The following is a 27,581-nucleotide window of genomic DNA, read 5'->3' as shown; positions in this document are numbered from 1 at the left end:
GATCCCAGACACATCTGTAGATTCTGTGGCATTGTGTCTTGGCTAGACCTCTTACAAGAACCTGTATACCTGCCCATGTATCCAGATGTCACACAGGCACCTCAGTTCCCATTACTGGATTTATTTATCCCACCCATCTAAGTTTGCTGTTCTTTTAGTATTTCCTCTTTCCTTTTATGACATCATTATGTACCAGTTTCTCAAGCTGGAAACCAGAAAAATATCCCCTAGTCTTCCCTTTCTTTCTCTCTTCTCCAATTAGTTACTCAATATTATATACCCTATCTTTGGATGTCTTGTATCCATCTCTTTCTTGCCATCCTCACTGTACTCATGATATCAAGCCTGAATTAATACTATTATTTATTCTTATTGTATATTCCCTTTTAGTCATGGAGCCTCAAAAGTGGTTTCAAATTTAAATCTTAATTTTCTCACTTAGTTTCCTTTCATATTTTCCATTCCCTCTAAGAAAGATTTCAAAATGTTATCAGTCTTCATGATACATCCAGAAATTTATTCGGTAAAGATTGAGTAGCCACCTACTATGTGTGTGGGATATGGCATTGGAAGACAGAGTCCCACCATTCATGGTGCCAACATTCTATAAGGCCCTCCACTAGGATCCATTACCTATATATCTGATCATTCCTATACTCTACTCCAGTAATGCCAGGTCATCCAGGTCCCCAGAACTTTGCACTGTCATCTTGATATGTATTTCAGTAATTCTGTTTGCTAGGAATATCCATCTCTAGTCTCTTGTCTTGATATTACTCACAGATATCCTTCTTTGTAATGGATTCTCTGTGCCCCATTCTCACCAAGCTGCTAGGTATGCTGTCCTTTGAGCCAGTGAGTACTTAGAACATTCAGAGAACTGTGACTCTGTCTCCCATTCATGCCTCTCTGAGAGCAGTGACATTATCTTAGAGCATTATTCTAGCCTGTGTGCCTCACATACTAAACAATGATTACATTTTTATTGACTGAACATGTAAATGTCTATGACAAGGGCTTCTTGCCAGTTAACTTCACAGACCTGCCTGTAGAGTTGGGTTTTTCTGAAGTAACATTCCTTTCTTGGGCTAGGTGCCTGGGGCAGTTGAGAATGAAGAAATCATTATTCATGAGGTGCTGTTAAACTGTTGGGATGCTTTCTGCTTATGCACGTCAATTACCTAATTAGACATCTTTTGTTAGATCACATACCTGCTCTGCCTTCATGTACTATTCCCACAAGACAGTTTGGAAAATGTTTAAATATTAGAATGGAATCACTATCATAGAAATGTCCTTTTAAAATTGAATATATGTGTTTGTGTATGTGTATTTGTATATAAATATTTGTATGTATTCTTCTGTCTTCATGCATAGTGCAGGTGCTTTGTGATAAGTTTAGCCCATCTTCCCCAGTCTCAACCTGTTGGTAAAAGTCTGTTAACTGTCAGGGAGATTTAGTGTAACAGAGAAAATCCATTATTCCTACTAGAAAGCCAGCTCTAATCTTGTTTCTTGCTGAGGATGAGTCAGTAAAAAAAAAAAAAAAAAAAAAAAACTTGAAGTAAAAAGACACAGAGACCAACTGGAAGTCACAGAAACATATTTCTGGAATTGCAAATCGCATATGCTGGTGCCGGTGAACCCCAAATACGCATTTTAGGAATATTAATAATATCTAAGTTCACTTTTGAAACTTACCTTTGATGTTTATATGACTTTATTTATATGAATTTCTACCAGAGCTTTATAATTTATTCTGTGAAAAGGCCCTGGACTTTTTACACAAACTCTACTGGGCAGTAGTACCTCTTTTCCTTTCATGTGTGGATAGCCAATAAATTGAGTTAAAAATTTTGAGGGAAATTTTCAATAACTTGATTTTACACTTGTGGAAATGAAGACACAAAGACCTTAAGAGACTTTCTTGATTTTGGAGTATTATTGATGGACTCTTCTAGGGCTGCTTCCAATATACCAACCATAAGATTCATGTTTTTGAGGGGTTTTTTTTGGATAATGTCATTAAATCATCAATCAAACTTGTATAATCCCTCTATGTTGATCAAGGTTCCTACCTGATCCCACTCCCGGCAGCAGAACTAACCAACTGTGCTGATTTGGGGACCCTCTGCCAAGGTAGGGAGCCAACATCGTCCTCTGGAGTCTGTTTCCTACTTGCTATTTTGGATACTGTGGTTGTAATTATTTTGATTATTATCTTAATTTTCGCTTGAGAAGCCAGAAACCAGCAAAACAGAAGAATTTCTGGATGTGTTTTAGTTGTGTGGGTGCACAGTACATACACTGTGGAGAAAGAATGCATTCACACACTGGATGACCATATTTCCATAAAGCACTGGGTTTTTAAATGTGAATGATTATATGCTATTAAACAAGGATTTATTTCATTTTTTCCCCTCTTTTTATTCTCAAGAGTATTACACAGGTCCCGTATAAATATAGTCATGCAATATGTTGGAAAAGTATTCATGTGTAAAAAACAAGGGGAAAATTCAGTTAAATATTCGGTTAAGCTTGAGACAAGACCATAAGGCAATTCATGGTGTATAATATAACTTAAATATTAAGATAAAATTAGTTATATTAAACTAATCTTAATGTATTGTTATAATGCACAATGACTATATTATGGCCAGTACTCCAGTTTTATATTATGTACTAAATAGCTGCATGCTAATAATATATAATTAAAGTTTTAAAATAATATAAGTATTGTGCTTAATTTTATCATTGCTCCTCCTAATTTCTTATGACCCATTTTCATCCATTTATTCTATTAAATATTTCTTTATGAAGTAATACGTTCTATGTACCACATTAAGAATCATGACAATGCCTTTTGAAAAAGCTGGATCTTTATTAAGAGGATTATAGCCTGAAAGTGACAGGGTTAGAAGTGCTTCTAAGTAGATGGAAACCTAAGCTCTCTTCTGTGGTTCCAGTGCGGGAGTAGTCAGGGAGAAGGAATGTAATTCAGTATTATGTTTGCTTCTTTTCCGAGACAATATTTCTTGTTATTATTACTGATGAATGATCTATGAAAATAAAGTCATTACATAATTACCACAAACTCACTGTAGTCTTAAAACAGTTAAATGAAATAGAAAGAAACCTTAATTTTTCTTAGTTCAAGATCTGAAGGGTTTTTTTAAATTGTTTTTTCCTTTTAATCTGAGATACCTATAGTACTCATTCCTTGGGTCAAAGACCAGATGCCCAGCTTCCCACCCCCCACCCGTGTCCTAAATGGCCAAAAAGCATTTTTAAATTCATTGATGTATTTTGCACTAAGATAAATGTAATTGATTGTTCATAATTTTAAAAAATAAAAACTTCAAAAAGAATCCCCATTTTTAAGAATTATATATTACTTTGGAATGGAAAATTACTTTAGTTAAGGATGCATATTTTGAATCAAAGAATTTCATTTTCAGAAGGTAATCATAATCATAATTACTTAATCACTTAATGCAAAATCACGCACATGTTTTAAATTTAGGTAATATTTTTAAAATTGAGATATATAACAAATGGTCATTGCACATATGAATGTCCATCTAATACAAACATACTCCTAAGATAAGCTAAAGGGAAATAGTATGTACCATTATTTTACTACCTATACAGCTCTTCTAGAATCCCTTAGAAAGATATTAAAGCATTACATAGGGTTTAATCTTTGAAAATTTTAATAGTATAAGAAGAATAGCTATGACATAATGTCTTGAAAATGTCTCCCCTGTAAGGCTTGTCTTTCTGAAATCCATTTTACCCGTCAACATTCAGTAGCGTTACTGGGATCTGTAAATGATTCTACACATTTATATTCCAAATAGTCTATAAATTTCATTCTCTTTTGTCTTTCTTTACATTTATCTTCTCAAGGAGAAATACATTTTCCTCTGAGACTTTACTTCTCTAGCCTCAGTGGAAGACTAACTTAGTAGAGATAATTTTTCAAATGGATAGGTGCAATACAGACTGCCTTCTCTAGCCTTTTCTTTTTACAAACTTAGGAAATTGAGTTTTAGAAAGATTTAGTAATTCACTCTGTGGTCATCAGCCTGTTATGGGCAGACGGGCACACCTGGGTCTAGAATCTAAATGTTCTTCCTCTTGTTCCTCAGTGCCAGTTCCAAACTCTTGTGCAATGTGACACCAAAGGCCATATGAAGTGATTCTTAATGTGCCATAGGGAAGCATTGCTTCATTTTATGCATTGTAACCCTAGAGTCTGTTATATTTAGTAGCAAGAAATGGTTTCTATTCCTCTTCTGTATATTTTCATACATTAATTGTAGATTGCTCATCCATATTAACTGTCATGGGCTCCTTGCAAAATTACATCTTTCTCATCTTTATTACCAGCTACTGTAGACTCTCCTAGTACTACACCACCCACTGTCACCACTAACATGCCTGTTACTAATAGAATCGATAAACAAAGGAATGGTAAGAAATCATTACCTTTTATATTTGTAGTATGTCTGATGTGATAAAAAATTGTATTCTAAGAGTGGGACTATCTAATGTTCAAACAAAATCTCTGTTATTGGACTCAATCGGTACATTTGTACATTTGTAAAGATTAGTAAGATAAATAAATATCACTTGACTCCCTTGAGTTCCTTATTCTAATGACTGTTGGTATGAGTACATTTCCAGTACTACTCTTGTACACTTTCAGCAAAAACTGCTTTCAAGGGAAGCTTTAAGAGAAAAGCATTTAATTAAAGGGATTAATTTGCTTTATACCAGATATCTGAAAAAATATTCATGGTGTTTTGTCAGACTATTCAGGAAACTAGTTTATTAAAGAATTTTATAATTTCAAAAAAATTAAATTAAGCTAGTAATGTAATTTCTCACTGAAGCCAACTTTATTTATGTTTAAGTATTCATGACGTTTAGATCAATTTATACGGTAATACTTCGCTTTCTGTTTTTATTTGTTGAAGAATAATGGTTAGAATGTGATTGCATATCAACTAAGTCAATTTTCAGCTGACAGAATTTCAGTTTGAGTGCCAATACTCCTTGCCTCTTTTTCCATATATACTTTTCTATTTATATTATTTGTAATTTGTAACTAGGGCAGTTATATGAGATACAGAAATGAGCAGGGAAAATGCCAGGTAACATGAGTTATTATTTAGTCTGCCACCTATATGGACTACATAACCTTTTGGTAATTCAGAGTAAATGATTTAAGTCTCTTCTAGAAAAGAGAAATTCCAATCAGGTGACCACACCATTGCCTCACATACAGTGATATTCTCAAATATGACCTATTAGAAACAAAGGAATTTTCTCAACCCCAGTCATTTAACTTGTGAGGCCAAAACATCTGTAACATATCACCAGGGACCAAAACCCAGAGAAAAGAAACCCACAGAGTTCATTTTTTCTTTGGCTTTGGGGGTTATACCAACTTCCTCTGTGAGGACATTGAAATTGGAAGTATGGAATATTTTACATGAAACATAGATATAAATTTCACTAGGGTTATAAAGACATCAATTCAGGGAGGTGTTTATGGTTATTCTGGTACTTACACCAAGGAGATTTATGATGGGGCAAACATTCCAGCAACCCCCAGAAAAGCAGCAGCAGTTGATGTTCCCAGTGCATATTTCACATGGACTCCGGCCAGGAGATGGGAATATTATAATTCTGACTAAGTATTTCGCTCTTTGTATGAACATACAAAGAGCCTCTGTGGCATTCTCCCTCCGGGACTGGCACATCCTCTACTGCCCAAGAACGTTTATATGATGCTTCAGAGTCCTTAACTTGGTGGAGTGGAGCTGGATTCACTCAATCATGTCATTTCTGACATTCTTGAAGAGAGCCTTGTTCAACCATCTCTCTCTGCGTCATAACCTTCACTGAAGTTTCAACAAAGCAAGCAAATGTTAGAATCAGTTAAAATGGTTTGACTTGACTACATTGAAGGAAAAAACGCAATTTGGATGATTCTTGATGAAAATGTAATGCTAGCGTTTAAGAATATTCAAAAGTCATCCTGTGGTAGAAATATTCTCAAAATTGTGTATTCAAATCCGTGTACCATCAGAACAATTTTTACCACATCCTTGAACCACCTATAGATGGTTTTTTTTCCTAAACTGACTCACATTTTTACTTAAACATTTGCATTTATACGGGAAAATTGATATCACTATTATAAAATCAGTACTGTTTGTTGTAAAATAGAAATGAAAAGCGAGAATAAATGTAATGAAAACAATGTTATTGAATTCTCCCTATATGCTATTGCTTTCTCATATCCCTATGCCTGAAGCCTTCATTATCTTTTTAAAAAGGGAGAGTAACAAAGTGTTAGAGACAGACTATAATCTAATTAATATTTTTTCTTTGATGTAGTCAAATTAGAAATAATTGGAAAGAGAATTACTTATTCACCTTGTGAATAAGTGGGATTTAACGTCATGTCGTGGACTATCTAAATCATTTGCATACTGTCAGCAGTTCTAGATACACTTTTCTTGTTCCTTGGGAAACTGACACAGTAAACATATTCAGGCTTATGATCTGATACATTAGAGAATCCTATTTTATTCACTGTAAGAAAGATAGGCACAACTATCAAATTTGCCATCTAACTTACCCAGTCCTTTAAATTCTGGCTTATCAAAGAGTTTTGCTGGATCTATCAGTGATAATATGCTGGTGTGGGGAAGGGTGGGGATTGAGACTGTTTGATAATCAGACATATTTCTTCAATGTATCAGTGAAATTTGTTTTCCTAAACTTTATGAAGTGTTCCTATTTCTCTATGTAAAGTTCTTTTTGTTATCTTCAATAGGACTTATCTGATACCTCAGATTGTATACTAGGAAAATAGTATCTTTAAGTTACTTTTCATAAACAGATATTTCTGTATGTAATGGATAATCTAGGTATTCCCACAAATAACTTTTGTGCCTTTTACATTACATTCTTAAGGAGAGCTCTTGGGCCAGTTATTATTTTCATATCAAATCATCTCTTCTGTGCTTGAAGCATCACTCTATTGCTACTGAATATTAAATCTTGTGGGCTCAATCCAAGTAACCCAAGTAAGGAACTAATTCCGTTAGTCCTTATTATTGTTCTAAAAACCTAGCTTACAGGTATTAACTGTAATACTGCTTCCAGATTCTTAACGTACATTTAATTACTCAAATAAAAAAATTATTCTCTGGATATGTGTATAGATTGGACATTCAATCTAGCTATATATGCCAGGCATCAAAAGAAATCATGTGTGTAGGATGAGCAGAACTCCCGTCATATTATAAATGTGACTATAAGGTTATAATTGCCTCATCACCAGTTCAAAGAAATGAATTTGACTCTAAAATAACATTTGGTTTATATTTTCACATCTCTCTTTTCAAAAAAGTATTTTAAAATCTACCTTTTCAAACCTATATTTCACACCCTTGAATATAGACTAAATATGTAGTGTCATTTCTATGTCTCCCAAGAAACCCTAGAAAGAGTGTTAAGAAGGATCAAAAAAACGATTAACTGGAGAAAAACCTATTGACGGGAATATACCCTTTCAATACCACATCTGTAACAGCAAGCAATGATTTCTACTTTGAGGTTCTGCTTGACTGAAAGAGTCTTCTAATTGAAAAATGGGTATACTCATAAATGCTTCTCCCCCCCCACCCCCCCCCCCACGCCCCACCCCACCTCAAGAAAGATCTGTCATGTTTTCTGGCTTGGATGTCATTATTAGGAATGGAATATATGAAAATGTGTGATTAGCTTTTCTACTGCGACGCTGTGGGAGTTGTTACATCCACAGAAGACCCCTTGACTGCTAGGATGACGTGGGAAAGCCTGAATCAGGATGTCTTAATTGTGCATTTTCTGCAACAACAGTGCTTAAGCCAATTATTTGCTGCAATCCAAAACCCCTCCTACCAATTCTTTGGTGGACGTTTTATCTTGCTTTGACAGTTCACTCCTGGACGTATCTCATGTTTACTTGTTGGCTACGTTATTCAGAAATTTTTTAAATAAATATAACAAGTAGACTCCCCTGAGTGTATAAATGCCTCATTCTAAGGTTTCTGCAGGGAGACTACTTGAAAATGATCTATAGCACAAGAGAAGCTGTAACATAAGATGTTATGTTGTTCTCTGTGTTCACATATTTTATTTGCTATAAGCAATATAACTCTGGGGAGAATGCTGTACTTATAGATTGATTTAGGCTGTCTCTGATATTGGATGTCTTTCTCATGTATAAATAACAGCAGATTGAAAAAATGAGGCAGGAAATATTTAAAATTTAAAGAAGAATATCTTAAATGTTTCCAAAACATTTCAGAAATGTCAGTGATAAAAATTAATGCATTTTAGTATTTTGCATTATTTCCCTGAGAGGGAAAGAACACTACTCTTGAACATATGCTTTAGGTCTCCATCTAGTGGTAGCTTTTCAGCTACTCTGCTGACACCAGGGAGCATACACAGGATACCCTGAGGATCCTGGAATGACTCTTGGACCTCTGCAATTTAAATTTCTCCTCAGTCATTCAGGATGTCCATGATTTGATATGATGATATAATACAGTGTGAAAGTGTTTTTTTTTTAATCTGAATTAATAGCATTTGTTTTGAATATATTCCTCTAAATATCTTAAATTCAGAATATTTTTAGAGGAACATAAAATCAATATCATTAAAACACCTGAAAAGCTTTAGATGCTAAATAACCTAGTCTGCATAAGTTAAACCACTTGTCCTTGGACTTGTACCAATTTCATATTATTTATATTGTTACATTTGGGAGGGGCAAAATTTTTAGCCTGAGATTCTGACCCCGTACTGGAAAAGCATAGTAGTGGAACTGGAATTTGCATTTTGGTAGATATGGGGGTTTCTAGAGGCAGAGTTTTATGTTTTTTCTACTGACTTCCCAACTTTTTTTATTAAATCTATTCCCCAACATTGTTTTAATTGTATATTTCTACATTTTCTGTGCATACTTTACTTAAGATATACCAAAATATAAGCATGAAGAAAGATGACTGACAATAATGGAGATTCAATTTTTTTTCTCTGTATAGCCTATGATATTTTAAAATGATATTTTTTATTAGCTGCTTATAGTAAGGTACCCTATAACACACATCTAGAGAGATTTAGCAAACCCTGGCTGGTGACTTCAATTTGCATTTACTATATATATATATATATATATGTATCAGGCTACTTTAAAGATTGTCCCCCCAAAAAAGCAAAACTTTCTTTTCTCGTAAGATTTTCTTTTTAAAGCAACTTAGTCCAGTTAAAATTCTATCTGCAAATATTCTTTCTTTTCCCCCTTTACTTTGACACAAGTGACTGTATTTATGGAATTTTGATGAAAAATCTGGTAAATGACTCAGTAGAAGTAAATGCTATATTGGGGAGGGGAAAGAGAAAAGGAAGAATAAGGGGCTGAGGGCACCAAATATGTGTATGCCTGTTCTTTTTCAGGTTAACTTCTGTCCATCATCCCACTCAAGTTTGCATACCTTAAACTCTGTCATTCTTTCTAATGTACAAAAAAATGATAATTTCCTGTTATAAGAGATCAAACTGTACATGAAAATGTCATGAAAAAATTTTGGAATTCTATATCCAAAACCCATAGAATTAAGGAAATACGTAGGTGATAATTGAGAGGCAGTCAATTATTTATAAGAATAAACAGAACTCTTTCTAAGAAGTTACAAAGGTCAATGAACATAAAGTCAAAATATCTCAAATTTTCTGTACCTGTATAGAAGGTGTTTTATTTTTTTAGGTATTTTTTTTTTTTTAATTGAAGTCTAGCTGACACACGATGTTATGGTGTACAACATAGTGATTCGACAAGTCTGTATGTTCTCCTACGCTCAGCATGAGTATAGTATGGTCTGTCATCATACAAATGTTATTACAATGCCATTGACTATATTCTCTGTACTGTATCTTTTAAAATTGTGACTTATTCATTCTATAACTGGAAACCTGTATCTCCCAAAAAAGGCATTTCTTTTAAATTGTGTGAAATTGTGTGATTGTAAATTTAAATTGAGAATTATATGACTGTAAAATATAATTAACGGACTAAATCCTATTTCCAATGGACAGATGGAGTTGTCTATAGAATTTCCATAGTGATTCAAAATATCCTTCGTCACCCTGAAGTTAAAGTACAGAGCAAGGTAGCAGAATGGGTAAGTGAACTTGTACAATTTCTTCTTTGATTTGAAACATTTAACCTCTGGAAATCTGGAGAGGACTCTACTGTCTGGATAACTGAATCCACAGATCATATGCAAACACAGACACTCTTCCTTATATATATATATATATATTCTGAGTAGACATAGAAGAGGGGTGTGTGCTGATGCCTAGAAAGGGAGGTGCATTTGCATCAGGGACAAGCCTAATAGACTATTATTGTCTAAAGAAGAAAAGTACCACACAAATAGAAATATATTTTCATAGGTATCTTTATTTACTATTATATCCCTACAATTTCAGCAGAACTTTAAAAATAGATTATATATTTTTTATTTAATTGTTTGAATGTTTGATTCATACACCAAAAAGCATAACAAAATATATCATGAAAATATTCTACCCATCTCTGTAGCTCATCTCTCTGGAGACCAACCCATCTGCTTAGAAATCATTGTTAATTTTTCTTTGTCTGTTTTTTTTGCCCCTGAATTTCTTTGTGTATATAAAAGTAAATAAGACTACAGATTCTTCTTTTTCCTCCTTTTTACACTAAAATCATATTTTGCATACCATTCTACATTGTGCTTATTTTTGTTATTGCCAGAATTACATCAAAAGTGTGCAGAGACCTTCCTTTTCTTTTTTTTCAAAACAGTGCATAGTATTCCATTATGTGGCTGTCTGGTCATTAATTTAGCAAGTCTTCTGTTGATAGAGATTTAGGGTATACTAATTTATTTAATCAGTATTCTATTAATGAAATTTTTTTGTAATTTCCAGTAAAAAGAAAAAAAAACTTCATTTTGTTTTCTTGCCCTTACAGATATCACCTATGTTTTTTTTTTGTCTACATAACAAAAATTTCATTTTTCATAGGTTTCTTTTTTTTCTATTTTATTTTCTGTGTGCTGCATACTGTGGGACTTTGTACTGCTTTTTATGTATAATACTATTACAGTTCAAACACTGAATAAAGTCACTCTAGTATACATTTTGAGAAAGATGGGTTTTCTTATGCAGAAGGTGTCTAGTAAACATGCCCTTGGTAGCAAAACAAAGTTAAATCGTACATTGAGAGGTAGTGGTGACTGACTCTCTATCTTTGAAGAATAACTTAATATAACAACACAGCCTTGTTTTGAAGGGTCTATAGTAAGAAAAGTCCTATTTTTAATACACTTTAAAACAAACTGACCACAGGAAACAATAGTATGTATATAACAATTCTATTATAAAATTGAGGGGAAGAGCGACATTCTCTAATAGAAGTCAACAAAAAATACTGCTGTTGACTTTTTGGACTGATACATTAAAGTCAGTAATTAATTCAAACACCGGGAGGTATGTTTCATTTCCAAACGGAGAGCAGCTTTAAAGAAAGAGCCTATTCTTTTTTTTAATTTAATTTTAACTTTATTTTTATTAACATATAATGTATTATTTGTTTCAGGTGTACAGGTTTGTGATTCATCAGTCTTACATAATTCACAGCGCTCACCATAGCACATACCTTCCCCAATGTCTTGCAACCCATTTACTTTCAAGAATTCTTCTTTTTGTTTTAAGTCAGAATGATTTCAAAAGATAAAATTCTTTATTTTCGTTCTCAAATAAGCCACTACTAATATTATTAATCTGGGAAATTAACATTCATGGAGAGTCTGTGCCTTAGGCAGCCTATAATTTTACATTTATATTGATTACATTCATAGTTTTCAATGTAACTTCATTCTCATCTGAAGCTGAACTTTGCTGGAAACTTTTCACTTAAGATGCAAGATACCAAAGCAGATGCTTGATACTAGAGAAAACATAAGTGGTGTCCCTGATTCATATTATTGCTGTTTTTAATTTTTAAATCATTTAATACTTTTTGTCAGCACTTTGTAGAATTTACATTCAATTTTAGGAATGCTTGCAAGGAAGGCTAACTGTGTGTATGAAATAAGACCTAAAAAACCTTTTGGAGGTGATACAGAAATAGGAAGATTTCCTATCAGTAAAGAATTCCCATTTGTGATTGTATTGCACAGTGCATCATGGAAGGTTGTAATTTACATTGAGAGGAATCCATAATCCATTGCTTTAAAAAGTCTGGTGCTAAGACCCATAAGACCATTAATTAACCCACATAATAAGAACATAATATTCCCAATAATGTTGAACTCATTTTGTTTGTGTTTTTAAAGGTTTGTATTGTTAATCTGTAATTTTTCTTACTGATATTCTTATGAGGTGACACTTACTAGAAGAACATGTGTTATTGTACTACAGTGTTTGTTGAATGAAGAATATGGATGATGTTTACTGTGCTTATCCTCCTGTGAAACCCTCAGTGTTATGGCTAATTCGAAGAACCATTATAATGGGGCCCATTATAATATGGGCTAGAGAGGAAAGTATAGTGTTTCCAGACAAATAGACTTGGGCTCCAATCTGGGATCTGCTACTTTTCAGTTGGGGACATTGGGGACATTGGGGACATTGGGCAAGCTATTTCTTCTCCATGAAGCTCACTTTCTTCATCTATGAGGGTGGGGGAGCAGATAATACCTATCTCATTAGTTGTTGTGAGATGGAAGAAACAACCTGTGTAAAGTTCTTGGCATATAATGATCCAGTGACTGTTATCTTTACCTTTCTTACACTCCGCTGGCTGTCTGGGATTTTCCCAGGGTCTTATTCCAATAACAACTTATCTTTTGGGGGAAATAAACTAGATTCAGATTTTTTTTTAGAAAGTATTACCAGAACTCACCCTTTTCCATTGTATTTTTCAGCTCAATTCAACCTTCCAAAATTGGAACTACACTGTTTATGTGGTTAATATCAGGTAAATGACAGAATGAATGATTTGAAAAATAAAAATTAGTGTCTAATTTAATGCTACTCTTCATCTCTCTGATTATACCCCACACACTTGACACCAGTACACACATACACACATGCACCATATTCATAGTCTTTCTGAAACAACTCTATATTATGTCATTTCTTCGCACGAAAATCTTCAATGATGCAGCAATTAGTTTTAATTTTTTTTGATCATGGATCCCAATCTTTAAAAAAAAATCAGTATGTATTCCCAAAATATATTTGTGATTTTAAATAAATTTGTGTCTTAACCAGTGTATGTTATAAATATATCACAGATTATAAGAAGATATTCAAATATATATAGAAGTGCTCTTGGTTTCATCTCACACCCCAGTGAACCATTGATAGCACCCCCAATTTGGAGACTGTTTTTCTATAAGATAAGACATTTAGAGTCTGCACCTAGCTTTTCAGAAATATCTTTTGCTATCCTATTTAAATACTTTTACTGCCTGGCAAATAGTATCATCCACATATCCTCCTCGGTACCTTGTTTTCATAGTTTTAAATTAGTTTTCAAAAGTGTATGTCACTAACCCTAAACAGATATTCTGTGAACCCAAGAGACGTCATAAGTTAACACAGAAAAAGGGATCACATGTTGAATAGTCTCAGGAAGTACATTCTTAAACAAACTGAAACAGATTTCTATACATGTGAACATCTCAGATTATTTAGTATAACCAACATGCATCGAGAATCTTGAAAACAGAGCAAGGGTGCACAGCTGCCAAATTTACTTGACAATGGAGATATTCAATCTCGGGCATATGAAAAGAACTGGAACCTCAGGACACATATTTGGAAATACTGGCTTAGAATGTTCATTTTGCCTCTTTCTTTTACTTCCTCAAATTTTGTTGCTGATGATGTGGCAGATGAGGTTGATAATGAATATATATATTTGTATTTGTAGTTTTCACCAGAGCACGGGAGAGGACAAGATTAAAGTCAAGAGAAGCATTGTGAATGATCAAAGGTAACACTGACAAAGTCTTACAGAAAGTGTAACATCCTTTCTTTAGCTCTCTGTTTTGACCCGTAGAAAAATGAAAATAATGAGATGAGAGAGAAACATTTTAATCAGGTAGCACTTTTAAGTTACTTCTTTAGCACTAGTGCGCTAATTTTTTTTTTTTTTTTTGGTAGTTAAGACCATCAAATACTAGAATGGATAGAGGTGTACACCCAATGAGAAGTAATTCAGAAGTAGAACATTTAAAATGTAGGAGTTATTATTTTTAGTATTTTTAGTTTATTTATGATAACCCATTACCTCTTCATTGAAATTTTGAGAAGACCATCAAAGAAACAAAAGGATAGTTACAGCTTTAAGTAAGGTACTTATGTACAGTAGCATCTAATAATATGGGTAATAGCTAATTTTTGGAAGTCTCCATTTTAAAATTTCTATCTAGACCGTGATTTAAGCAGGCAGGTAATTCAACAGATCTGTCCACCATACAGAATCAGTTGGCATATAAAGGCTAGCTGTTCAGAGTACTGTGTAATTAAAAACAACTTAAACTCCTAAATAAACTTAGCTGTGTTCAGGTAGTCTATTACATTTCCAAAGAAGAGGGAAAAAAATAGTTGAAAAGCAAAAGTTCATGTAAGTCTGGCTCAGTTTCAATGGACTGAATTGATTTTACAGATTTCAACAATAATGATGGAATATACTTCTTTTCAGGTGATATATTCTTACTAGGAGAAGATAAAAATAGAATTTCATATGAGAGTTGACCAGAGAGTTTCTTCTTATTTTTTTTTTCTTTTTCTGTTTAATATTAGAAAAGCAGATGTGTTTAAGTTATAATTGAAACTTTTCATTTTGGTATGTATTCAACAGACCGGCTTTTGCCATCTGATGAGGGAAATTTGTTTTTATCTTCTTTGTTCCTTTTCCTTTATGAACTGAAGAACAGAATAATTATTTTAATACTATATTCTTGATGGTGACAGGACTTTTCTACTTAGCCAAATAATTTTTTCTCTAACCTGTAGTGCTAGATCATGTTGAGCTTTGAATAGCGGATCAGAGATCTGGATCCCTTTGCTGGAGATTTTGTCTAACAATTGAGGCTGCCCTAGTTTGGGGTATCACCAATCACGAATCCTCTTCAGGAAGTCAGCATTGCCCATTTTAGTGGACCTCCTGTGATTCTTCTACCACCCAGTAATACTAAAGCCAGCCATCATTAGTGTATGTCGGTACCTCAGAAACTTGCTTGAAAAACATTTAAATTCATGGAATCTCAGTTTTCTGTCTGTCAAACCAACAGGTAACTTCACAGAAAATTATAGGGAGAGGGAACCAAGACCATGTATATGGGAAAGTCCACATGTTTAGTTTTTTTTTGGTATAAATCTTTGACTCTTTGTTTCAATTTTTTTTTTATTTAGAAGCCTAATGTTTAAAAATGTTTTAATCGTTTTAAAATTGTTTTAAAATGTATTCTTATAGTCTTTCCCCTTTTTTTCTCCTCTACTGCTCTTATGCTCATTGATGAGTCTTTGTAGTCCCTCATAGTTTTTCTCAAAACCACAATCTACTAGTTTTACACACACACTTTTTTTCCAAACTTTTTCTTTCAATTTGGTTGTAACACTTAACATAGACCATAACCCCAGATAATGCCTCATCCTCTATTGCCTAGACAGACAGGAAACCAAAGCCACAGACGGGTTTATTCAAATAAAGGGTGATTGATGGTAACAAGTGATGGAACTTGGGGGAACCATAAACTAGTTTCAGTTTTCAAGATGAGAGAGGAAAATACAGAGATAAGACCTGTGAAAATGCATGGCCGTTCTTGAATTGCTGAATTTGGGTATTCAGTATGTCACAATGCATTGTGCTCGTTATGGTCTCAATATTCAAGAAAAGTAAAAGGTCATGTTTTCAACGCTAAGTTCTCAGTAACTGAAGTAGCAAAGTTTATCTTCCAACAATAATTTAATCAGAGGATACTTTTCCTAGGCCATTTAAAAAATTATTAAGTTATCACAGTTCACCATTCTATTTACATCTATGTCTCGCTCAACCTGAAGTATGACTTATACGTGAACACTGGGGAGTAGATCATTTTTGAGATAAATAGCTTTTCGGACTGAATTATGAGAACAGTTCCGTACTTTGTCTTTGAAATTAACACAGATATTTAGGGAGAAAAAATGGAGCTCTTCTTTAATTTCACCTAACCTTGAATAACATAGATTTCATTTAGTCTTTCTTTTTTTAGTACCACAAATATATCAATATTCTATTTCATTTTTATTGATACCTACATAATTTTATAAGTACAATATGCCATGCCTCTCTACTGGCAATACTTATTTCAAAAATAGTGCTCCTGCCTCGACTTTGGCATGTTTTGATTTCTGCTATTGACTATAGCTATGATCACAGTGGAATAGAAAATTATATTATTTCAAAATGTAGAACCAAAGGTTTTGATGGGGCTTTTCGGATACATCTCTGCTTCTCATAGAAATATTTTCTTTTTAAAGACATTCAAGGTCAGACAGTCTGTCAACTCCTTCTGTAATGTGCGGGCCAATCACCATGTATATTTTAAGTATTTATTTTGTAACTTTTCACCATACAACATACTTGCAAATGCTTCACGGAGATGGAAAATCAGTATCACAATTCTGGAGAAAGTTTAACACATTTGTAAACAGTAACACCCTTAATAATTTTAAAGTCAAATGATCAGTTTAGTCAGATTTGTTGGAATTTAATTTTTTAAAAAACTTTATTTTTGGCTCCAAAGAAACAATGTAGAAATAACCACAAGTATGACCCTTTCTTGCCTGTATGCTATAAATATTACTTAAAATATTTCTTAAATGAGGTGATAACAGTATGATATGATAGAATTACACATGTGATATCCTATATAATCTATTCATACTGAGATATTTTTAACATTACAATTTATGCAGCCCGAGGAGTCTCTGAGTGCCTTGGCCTATTTCTCCTGTCTCAATACTTCAGGGTCATCCCTCTTACCTACCGTATCCAAATGTTCTGTTTTTCCACAAAATAAAAAAAAATTAAAAAAAAAAAATCAACCAGTCAGCAATTCCAACAATTATATCTGAAATGTTTTTCTAGGTTGGTGATTTGGGCCCTTCTAGTTTACAATGCTACCAACAATCCCAATTTAGAAGGAAAAGACATTCAACAGAAGCTCTTAAAAAATAATGAGTCCCTGGATGAAGGCTTGAGGCTATACGCAGTGAGTGTGAAGCAACTGGGTAAGTGCCTTTTTTTATATGTATTTTATATAATTCTTCAGGTTTTTTTGAAGCAGCAACAATATTCTTCCTCTGTGCATTGTTTGCCTATTTAAAACTATTTTTCCTGATGATGAGATTCATCATATTGGTGGCATAGTAACAAATGGGTGACATGGTTAACATCAGAGATATGAATCTAAGGGAATGAAAGAGGCAGAGGAGAGTTTACACTTATTTGGGGGACATATTCTGGAAAAACTAAGAATATGAGCGAAGTGCCAGGATCGCCTTGACCAGAATTGGCTTCAACTTCAGGAATAAAGAGTGTGTATGTGGACATATGGAAACTCTAAAGAGGTAAATCTTAGAAAAGGCAATTTCTTGTTCGAAAACATCTCCTCTTATGTTTTCTGTCTTCATGAATGATAGCACTGTCTTTACAGGAATAGGCCAGAAATCTGGGAGTTATCCAGGATTGAGAGTCAGTTCTTACCTAGACACCATTCCCATGCTGAGTTCCAGCCACACACATGGTACTCCGTGCACCTCCTCAGACACGCCATGCTCCTTTGTGCCTTTCCGTGTCTTGCCTGCATTGCTCTTCTGTACTCCCACCGTCCACCTGCTTATCACATCATTGTTTTAAAGACAGCCCAAAGTCATCTTTTCTATGATGTATTGTATGACATGATCATGCATAAATAGGAGTCCTTGCCTTTGAGCCTCCACTTCATGCTTTCCGGAGACCTAGAGCACCATACAAATTAGAAGACCATAATATTTGACTGGACTCACATTCTTATGGATATTTTCTTTAAACAGGAATCTCCTCTGGCTTGAGAACACCCGTTAGTTTTTTTTTTAACACCCTCATTTCCCACCTCCCCTAGCACCCAGCACATTCCCTAGCACTTAAATACTTGAAAAAAATGAGGTTTGATGGGGATATTGTAGAAAAATTAATGATCACAAATATGGACAATAAGAAGCGAAGATATTATTCTAATGTTATATGATTATATTATGATTAAACATATTAATAGAGATCAAAAGAAAAGGAAACTGACTCTTTTCCTTATACACACACACAGGGAAGCAAGTATTTCTCAGTCTCTAAGAGGCTGATTCCCACTGAGGCCAGAATCCCAGTGTAATAAAGAAGCAGGTATCCCTGGCTTGGATAAGGAACTACCTATATGTAATGTGTCCACTTACACAGTTACAGAGAACTCATGGAGGTGGCAGAATGCAAATCATCATTGTTGATGTCATCATCATGAACAGTTTCTGAGCCTCTATGGGAAAGTGCTTGCTTATTAACAAACGGGGCTTCTTGAGGCAGGGGAGAGTACACATGCTACCTTTCACTAATGAGTCTCCACAAGGAGTAGCTGGATGAATGGTGGATTATATATGACAGGGAAACTCTGTGAGGGCCGGCCAGCCTCATCTCTGTTCTAGGAGGCTGCAGAATCCCAGAAAACTCTCTGCTTACCTAGACATATAATTTATACGACTTAATTTAAATTCTGTGCTTTTACTGGGTATTTACCCCAAAGACACAGATGTAGTAAAAAGGGCCGTATGCACCCCAATGTTCATAGCAGCAATGTCCACAATAGCCAAGCTGTGGAAGGAACCAAGATGCCCTTCAACAGACAAATGGTAAAGAAGATGTGGTCCAGGGGCACCTTGGTGGTTCAGTCCTTAATCATCTGCCTTTGGCTCAGGTCATGATCCCAGGGTCCTGGAATCAAGCCCCGCATCAGGCTCCCTGCTCCATGGGAAACCTGCTTCTCCCTCTCCCACTCCCCCTGCTTGTGTTCCCTCTCTTGCTGTGTCTCTCTCTGTCAAATAAATAAATTTTTTTAAAAATCTTAAAAAAAGATGTCGTCTATATATACAATGGAATATTACTCAGCCACCAGAAAGGATGAATACCCAACTTTTGCATCAACATGGATGGGACTGGAGGAGATTATGCTAAGTGAAATAAGTCAAGCAGAGGAAGTCAATTATCATATGGTTTCACTTATCTGTAGAACGTAAGGAATAGCATGGAGGACATTAGGGAGGGAAAAATGAAGGGTTGGAAATCAGAGGGGGAGATGAACCATGAGAGACTATGAGCTCTGAGAAACAAACTGAAGGTTCTAGAGGGGAGGGGTGTGGGGGGATGGGTGAGCCTGGTGATGGGTATTAAGGAGGGCACGTACTGCATGGAGCACAAGAGGTTATAAAAAACAATGAATTGTGGATCACCACGTCGAAAACTAATGATGTATTTTTATGGTGACTAACATAACATAATAAATAAATTCTGTGCTTTATTGTTTTTCTGAAAGTGGGCCTATGAGGAAAAGTTTCTACCAATTGAAAATATTAAAGAACAAACCCTGGTGATGTTAAGGGTTAGAATGTAGATGGGAAATTTCTTTAAATGTTAAGTTGGAGACTCTAATACCAGTTCCCAATGGTCTGGCTTAAATGGCTATTTTTCAGTCCTGAAATGACATGATTTTATTGTCGTTGATATATTGCTTTTATTTGGATATTTTTAAAATGGTAAAATCGAAATTACTGGTGTCATGACTCTTGCCCAGAGAGTTTTCCAACAACAGGTGGGATGATTTGAGGATGAAGACGCAGGTGAGGGGCATGTGGCACTGGTTAATGAGTCCCCTCTCTCCATCCCCCCAGCAGACTTCCAGGCAGTCGGTGCTTTCAGAATAGCTGGAAATGTTTTCCATAGAATATGCTTACAACTCAATGACAACAGGATTGATGCATCATTTTGTAGGCTTTCCCCTTTGGAAAAAGATCATATTACATTTTGAATTTTTCAGGATCGTTATTGTATGTGGTGTTCATTTTTTGAATACATCTTTATTTTACTAATGTTACTGGCTAACAGTTTATATTAGAATAATGATGTATGTTTAATGATTATACTCCCATAAGTGTGTGACTTTGATTTGAATAACTTTTGTGTCTCAGGTGTACTAAATGTTTATTGTTCCTAATTTCTAAAGGTTTACAAATTCTGAACATTAAAAAAAAAAACAGTATTTTAGCATTACATGAAATAAATACCTAAGTACCAACATCATCATTTTGCTCTTTTACCTTTTACTTCAAAGAAGAGATTAACATTTCTGTGTTGGCTCTTATTTTCACATAGGTTTATGTCCTGCTGATGAGGATCCCAAAGGCTATCACTGGCCACTCATCCCACCTTCTGTATACAACTTTCCCTGTCCAGGAAAACAGGGCTTTTATGCTTCACGGACATGGTAATGCTTTTTATTGAATCTTGCCAGTAAAGCTGCACATTGTCTACCTGCCTGGGTTACACAGGCTGGCTGCACGATAGTCCCCATACATTGTATAGTGATTGGGAAGGACAGGAAAGTCTGTGAACGCCTAAACCACACTTCATGAAGGGTAAAAAGGCAGGTAGGTTACCAAGAAAAGCTTTTTACTCCAAGCACCATGCTAATTTAACCTTCTCCAAAGAAAGATGGGGAAATCTGGAAACCGCAGGGTGACTCTAGAGCAAAGCATGTGGATGAACAGCGCTAACTTCCAGCTTTGGAACATGTGTCTGAAATTCCAAAACCTTTAAACAATTGGGAATGGTTATTGTTGGAGTGAGAAGAGGCAGAAAAAGAGGGACTAAATTCAGGATCCTAGGTTAGGGCAGGCTGCTAATGCAGATTGTCAGGGTGTAGTTTTCCTAAGTGTTTAACAGAAACCTCAGACAGGTCGACTGCAGAGGATTCACTGAACACTCCTCACCCCCAGTTGGAGTTTTCTCACAGGGTGGGGGGCAGGGGGGTCAAAAATGGAAACTGCCCAAACTTTGCACGTTCTGCTATGTTTGACACATGGTAGGAAGGAAAGAAGGGGCTTTAGAGAGTTACTGACCCTAGTTTGAAACAAGGCTCTACCCCTTCCTGGCTGTGAGACTTCGGAATATTCTTTGATTTCTCTGTCTTTTTTCCTCACCTATAAAGTGTGGATTATAATCTGCTTTACAGAGTTATGTGAAATCAAAATCAGATTTTATCAAAGTTCTTAAAGAGGTATTTGACCCACATTACCGAATATGCCTTCAACCTTAGTAACCGGATATATCCCATCTTAGGACACACGCTATTGCTAGTATTGTGTTTCCAGGATGCATGGCACCTGATTTTTTTCTAATAAGGATTTCCGGTGAGAGTTTTAGTTCAATGTATTACAATTTTATTTTCAAATGAAGTTTACGTAGACATCAAGGCAAATTCTCAAACTTATTATTAACCAATTTTGTCAATTAAAATGTCATTTATGTCAAATATTTGAAATACCTTGTTTTGTTCCCTAGTTATCGTGACCCTGCCAACACATCGGTAGCCTACTGGGGGCCTCCTGATCTCTCCAACTGTTCAAGTAAGTGAGCAGTTTTCCTTCAGTTTCACAGGCGAAATGAAATGACTTCATAGTTTTCATCCTCTTCAGATATATTCTTCTGCTATCTGATAACCATTGTAATAATAAAAGCTTAAGCAAATGATTATTTCACTTAAGGTAGGAAATTCTTGTTTTTCCTGATTCTTTTTGTAAAACTTTTGTGTTTTTCCTGATAACTTTTTGTTCTGCTTATTCTGTTAGAGATGGAAAATAAATAATTTTAGAGAACATGTAACAAATAAATTGATATTTGTGTCAGTGTTTTATAGTTGTGTATTATTTTCCTTAAAGATTTTATTTATTATTGATTTGAGAAAGAGAGAGAGAGCGTGAGCTGGGGGGGAGGGGCAGAGGGAGAAGCGGACTCCCTACTGAGCAGGGAGCCAGATGCTGGTAGATCCCGGGACCCTGGGTTCATGACCTGAGCCGAAGGCAGACACTTAACTGACTGAGCCACCCAGGGGCCCCTACATGTGTATTATTTTTAATCAGCAGCTATACACTTATTTTTTGTGATTCTGGGGCCATTTCTCTTAGAACTATATATGAATATTGGTCCCTCCAAAGTTGGGACTCTGAAGTGGAAATATCATATAGTATCTTTTGGATTCCTGAAATGTTCAGAATTTTGTGTTTTGTTTTTTTCCTGTCTTTTTTTAGGAGAAGCAAATGAAGTGGCCAACCAGATTTTAAATTTAACTAGTGATGGGCAGACCTTAAGCTCAGCCAATATTACCAGCATTGTAGAACAGGTCAAAAGGATTGTGAATAAAGAAGAAAACATTGATATAACGCTTGGTTCAACTTTAATGAATATATTTTCCAATATCTTAACCAGTCCAGACAGTGACTTGCTTGAGTCTTCTTCTGAGTAAGTATTTTTTTTTCTTCTGGAGAGTAGAATTTATTGGATACATGTTATGTAATTTCTCAGTTATCTGAATGCTTGGTGGCCAGCTTTGATCATTTAAATCTCCAGAAGATCCATGGGTAGTTCCCAAGATCATTCACAAAGTGAACTTCAAAGTCCTCTATTTTCTTTCTTGAGAAATGCAATTTACAAAATGATTAGGATTGTCCATCTGGCAAGAAAAATAAATAGCTCCAGAAAAACATAATCAGTATGTCATTTCTCATCTGAAAAAACATTAATTGGGATTAATTCACCAGATAAGCTATTATATATATTAGCATAGGACACTTTGATTGCAAAAGAGACACTTAGCAAACATTGAGCTCACATCTTTTAGGCATAACTTGGTCACTGTAAATTCTGTCCTACGGACTGTGACATGGAAATGCCATAGCTGTGTGATCATTGTACTTCAGGAATGAAAATGCCCAGGGCATATGAAATGTACCTGTTTTTACACAATTAGTGTGCATCCAGTTATTTCATTTAATGTGTTAATAATTCTTGTTTTCTTCCTTTCAACCAAATTTCTTCAGTGAAAGTTTTATATTTGTTAAAATGTATTTTTTACTTACCTTATCTACATAATAATTACAAACTTTTTATAGTGTCTTAGAGTCCAAATAAATGCTTTTACCTCATTATTTTCCTTTGATTCTCACCAGTTATAAAATAGAAAAGGTATTTTTTATATGAGGAAAGAAAGGCTAGGAGATGAAAAACAGTTATTTGTTTAGGGTGATTTAATTGTTGGTAGTCCTTAAAGCATAACATTTCTCTTGAGGATGCATTCATCACTATGATTCTGTGTTTAAACTGATGTTATTGTGGTTTGGGGTAGTTTTGTTGGTATTCATGTTAAGGTCAGAAAATTTAAAGACAATTTTACTTGTTTTGTATTTTGTCCTGCTGCAAATCACCTGTGTACAAGTACATAAAACGTATTACTTAACAGTGGTATTGTCATTTCTTTAGAGCTTTAAAGACAATTGATGAATTGGCCTTCAAGATAGACCTAAGTAGCACATCACATGTGAATATTACAACTCGGAATTTGGCTCTTGGAGTCTCATCCCTGTCCCCAGGGACAAATGAAATTTCAAATTTTAGCATCGGTCTTCCAAGCAATAATGAATCCTATTTCCAGGTAATGAGCCAGTGGTTTCTTTAATTTTAATTAATTAGACAAAGGAACACTATCTGATCACTTACCAGTGTCTGCTTGAAGATCTTGGTTGGCGGGGTGGCAGGCAGGTAGGTCAAGACACTTGCTGAGGTTAATAATAGCAGTAGCCACAGGTACGTGGACACCGAGGGGAGGTGTCCTTTTAGAACCCATGTGACGGGGTGGTCAGCTTACCTTCTACAAGAGGTGATGGTGGAACTAAGTGTTCAACCACCAGTGGGAAACCCCTATTGAGAGTGGTGGGGGGGATCCATTCAGTCAGAAGGAAGGGCTTTATTCAGGGCCCGAGTGGGAAGAGGTGTCATGTATTCAACCACACCAGTGGTTGTCAAACTACATTGTACCACCTAGAGGGCTTGTCAGAACAGATGGTGGGCTCCCATCCCCAGAGATTCTAAGTTAGTAGGTCCTGGGTTGATCTCCAAAGTTCGCACTTGGAACAAGTTCCCAGGCGTTGCTGATTGTGCTGGTCTTTGAATGGCACTTTGGTGAGGACCAGTGGCGTGAACCTGAGAGGAGGGTGGGCAGTGATGAGGCTGGACAGGTTAATGGAGAGCCTCTCTGCCCTGTGGAGCGACCTTCCAGCAGATACTCTTCAAGTTCGTACTGTACATTAGCGTTAGCCACATGGGCAAATGAAATGATCGTAACATCATCCTTGACACGGGAGAGCACACAGTGGTGCGTGCTGATTCTCTTCTCGGGAGATAAACCAAGATGGAACATTTAAGAATCTGGATAAAAGGAAGGACATCTTTCTGCTTGAGAGTAGTGGCTCTTTTGGATATTTCTGTTTCACATTTAAGAGTGAAAACTTGGTCAGCCTCAGTCTCATTCTGAATCCATTTATGGGAAGACACGTTTGAGCCTGATCTGTGGGTTCAGGGAAAGACGATATCCAAGAGTATTCATAAAATTTCTGCTGCTTTTCCTCTGTGCAGAGATACTCAGTCTCAGCAGTCAGACAAATCAACTCCGATCTTGTTTTTTTCCTTTTTTGTAGTTATCTTTCACTAGGTGTTTTGAGAAAAGCTCAAAGTCTATTAAGTGTAAATCTCACTCTTATACTTGAAGAGGTTAACCGATTTGTTAATTTCTCAGTTTGCCTTACAATCAGTGTGTCTTCTGTTTTTCTACATTTGCAAAACCCAGATGAGATCCAGGCTTTTGTCGGTAGGGTTCATTCAGGGCAGCAGTGATTCCAGTGGAGGTAAAGGGAAACCCCAGCCCTAACCAAGTAGCCCTTGCCTGCCTCATTCAGATGTGGATTAGTTACCATGGTAATTTGTCATTACTCGACCTGTGTATCTCTCTGTGTGTGACAGATGGATTTTGAGAGTGGACAAATGGATCCATTGGCTTCTGTAATTTTGCCTCCAAACTTACTTGAGGATTTAAGTCAAGAAGATTCTGTATTAGTTAAAAGAGCACAGTTTACTTTCTTCAATAAAACTGGACTTTTCCAGGTACGGGTTCATTAAATTATTTTTCAATTGCAAATTGAGTTTCTTTGCTCAGAAGGAAAAAAATGAAAGTTTGGATTCCTTGAAAATATATCAAGAGGCATAGAGAAATTAACCTACTGTATCTTCAAAAATGAAAATTTTTAACATAATTAGTTAAGCATTTTATTTCAGGGAATTATATGCTTATTACAGGATGTGTTCATTTAGGTTTTTTAAATAAATCAAATACTAGATTAAGACTTGCATAGTACAGTTAGGAATGGAATTTGTGGTGGAGGGACTATTTATTATTCCTTTTGTTAAATATTTTATGCTCTCCAGCAATTTAGACCTTCAGAGTCAAAGAAATTGTGTGCCAAAGGAAAGGTTTGGTTTTTGTTTCTTTCTTTCTTTTTTTTTAAATTCAGCAGGAAGCACTGTTTACATAATGAGCAGCATTCTTGGCTTTAATCAGTTTTCCCATTAATATTTCAAAGGACCTTTGGCCTTCACACATCCCCAGAGAGGGATGGCATTGTGCTGAGCACTTATTGTCATTTTTATTGGCATCATTTCTAGATACTAGAAAGTCCACTGCCAGCAAACACAGGTGACCTCTGGTTTCCTTTGAAAGTGCAACCCGATCCAGACTAGTTTCACTGAGCCCTTTTTAAAAAATAAGTTATCTATTAAATTAAAGATCCCAGCATATACCAAACAACGCCATCTGTGTAAGAGAAGATAGCCAAGTCTCAAGGATTGCTTCCAACTGTCATGTACAGAGGCGTGGCAATATAAATTACAGATAAGAAAAAGAAATACCATAAAATCACTTACAGTAATTCTAATTTAAAAATTTTTTCAGCAAATGTTTTAGAAACAAGCTATATGAAAATTTTGAGTAAATTAAGAATGTGATTACTAATTATTCCAAGGATTTAATAGCTATGAACAGATAAAACTGCATTTATAAAAATTATTTGAGGCTTACAACACCACCTTTAAAAACAAAACAAAAAATGCAGTATGTGTCACAAAAATGTGATGGGTGGTGGAGGAGGCTCTGCTCAGAGGAGAGGTTGAGCCCAGAGGGAGGGGGTTTGGGAGAAAGGTTAGAACTGTAAGAATCTGTCATTGTTTCATTTTGAGTCTGTTTTCTGCACACTACCTTTCCCTTCTCTCTTGGCATCTCCCAATCAACATATTATCAGGAAACATATGTTTGGTTTTTAAAGTAAATTTATAGCAGAGTCAAAAGATTTTAAGGGTTCTCTGGTACTCCCCTAACATAGTGAACAAGGTATGAGTATTTTTTTAAAGAAAAGACAGGATATCCACAGGCCATTATCCACAAGCCTTTACCAACTTTATTGAACACGATCACACATAAGTAATAAAAACCTCTATTCTGAATTCTGAATTGCTGAGATTTATTTGGCATTTAAGAAATCCTGTAATTATTCCCAAAAACTGATTTATAAGCTGCAATAGAGAAATACAGGAGGTTTGACAAGAAAAACACAAGGGAAGAAAGAGTAAGAGATGGTCTTGCCGAGAGACACGCTGTTGGCCTCAATCATTTTGCAGCATGGATTCACTGATTTGCTATCCTGACAACCTTGTCTCTGAAGGGGAAGCTACAGAGGGTGGCAGGTATACAATCAGAGAAGGTAGAAGTTGTGGATGGGGGACGCCTGGTTGATGCAGTCAGTTAAGTGCCTGACTCTTGGTTTTGGCTCAGGTCACGATCTCAGGGTCATGATCTCAGAGTCATGAGATTGAGCCCCTCCTCCTCGGATCCACGCTCAGCATGGAGTCTGTATAAGATTCCCTCCCTCTCCCTCTGCCCCCACACCCGCGGTCGCTCTCTCTTTCTCTCAAATAAATAAATCTTAAAAAAAAAAAAAGTTTTGGATGGGACCTTCATCTAGTAGAATTATAAGTTACTAAACACGTCAGGCTGTTGGCACGGATGTGAAAGATGAATTGTTGTTGTTTTTTAATTTTTCACACCATATTTCTTTTATACTTCTCTAACAGCAAACAACTTCATCTGTTTTCTAGGGCAGGGAAATGATCTAATTGTTTCATGGCTTTTTATGAGTCCATTATTTCTGGGTTTGTATTGTTTCAGACGATAACTGGCTGACATCAGTCATAGCAATCAAGAGTGAGGTTTTATGAACATTGCCTTACA

General features: G+C 35.4%; 1 protein-coding gene across 2 annotated transcripts in view; it reads left to right on the top strand.

Moving 5' to 3' along the window:
* ADGRG6 (adhesion G protein-coupled receptor G6) overlaps positions 1 to 27,581 on the top strand; it is a 135,396-nt gene that overhangs the window by 74,902 nt on the left and 32,913 nt on the right. Inside the window, exons 5-15 of one of the 2 annotated variants that reach the window (XM_028121454.2) lie at positions 2,071 to 2,139; positions 4,393 to 4,476; positions 10,168 to 10,253; positions 13,044 to 13,096; positions 14,057 to 14,119; positions 17,261 to 17,403; positions 20,567 to 20,678; positions 21,755 to 21,819; positions 22,501 to 22,711; positions 23,729 to 23,900; positions 25,265 to 25,405. In XM_028121454.2, the coding sequence (XP_027977255.1) occupies positions 2,071 to 2,139; positions 4,393 to 4,476; positions 10,168 to 10,253; positions 13,044 to 13,096; positions 14,057 to 14,119; positions 17,261 to 17,403; positions 20,567 to 20,678; positions 21,755 to 21,819; positions 22,501 to 22,711; positions 23,729 to 23,900; positions 25,265 to 25,405 (1,199 nt within the window). The remainder of the gene's footprint in view (positions 1 to 2,070; positions 2,140 to 4,392; positions 4,477 to 10,167; positions 10,254 to 13,043; positions 13,097 to 14,056; positions 14,120 to 17,260; positions 17,404 to 20,566; positions 20,679 to 21,754; positions 21,820 to 22,500; positions 22,712 to 23,728; positions 23,901 to 25,264; positions 25,406 to 27,581) is intronic. The other variant, XM_028121455.2, reaches the window with a different exon arrangement.

The sequence above is a fragment of the Eumetopias jubatus genome, unplaced genomic scaffold (genome assembly GCF_037043125.1).
Source record: "Eumetopias jubatus isolate StellerSeaLion01/CBP00866 unplaced genomic scaffold, mEumJub1_p1.0 scaffold_6, whole genome shotgun sequence".
Classification (NCBI taxonomy): domain Eukaryota; kingdom Metazoa; phylum Chordata; class Mammalia; order Carnivora; family Otariidae; genus Eumetopias; species Eumetopias jubatus.
Note: the sequence above shows the minus strand (reverse complement) of the source record. Positions and strands in the feature narration are given on the sequence as shown.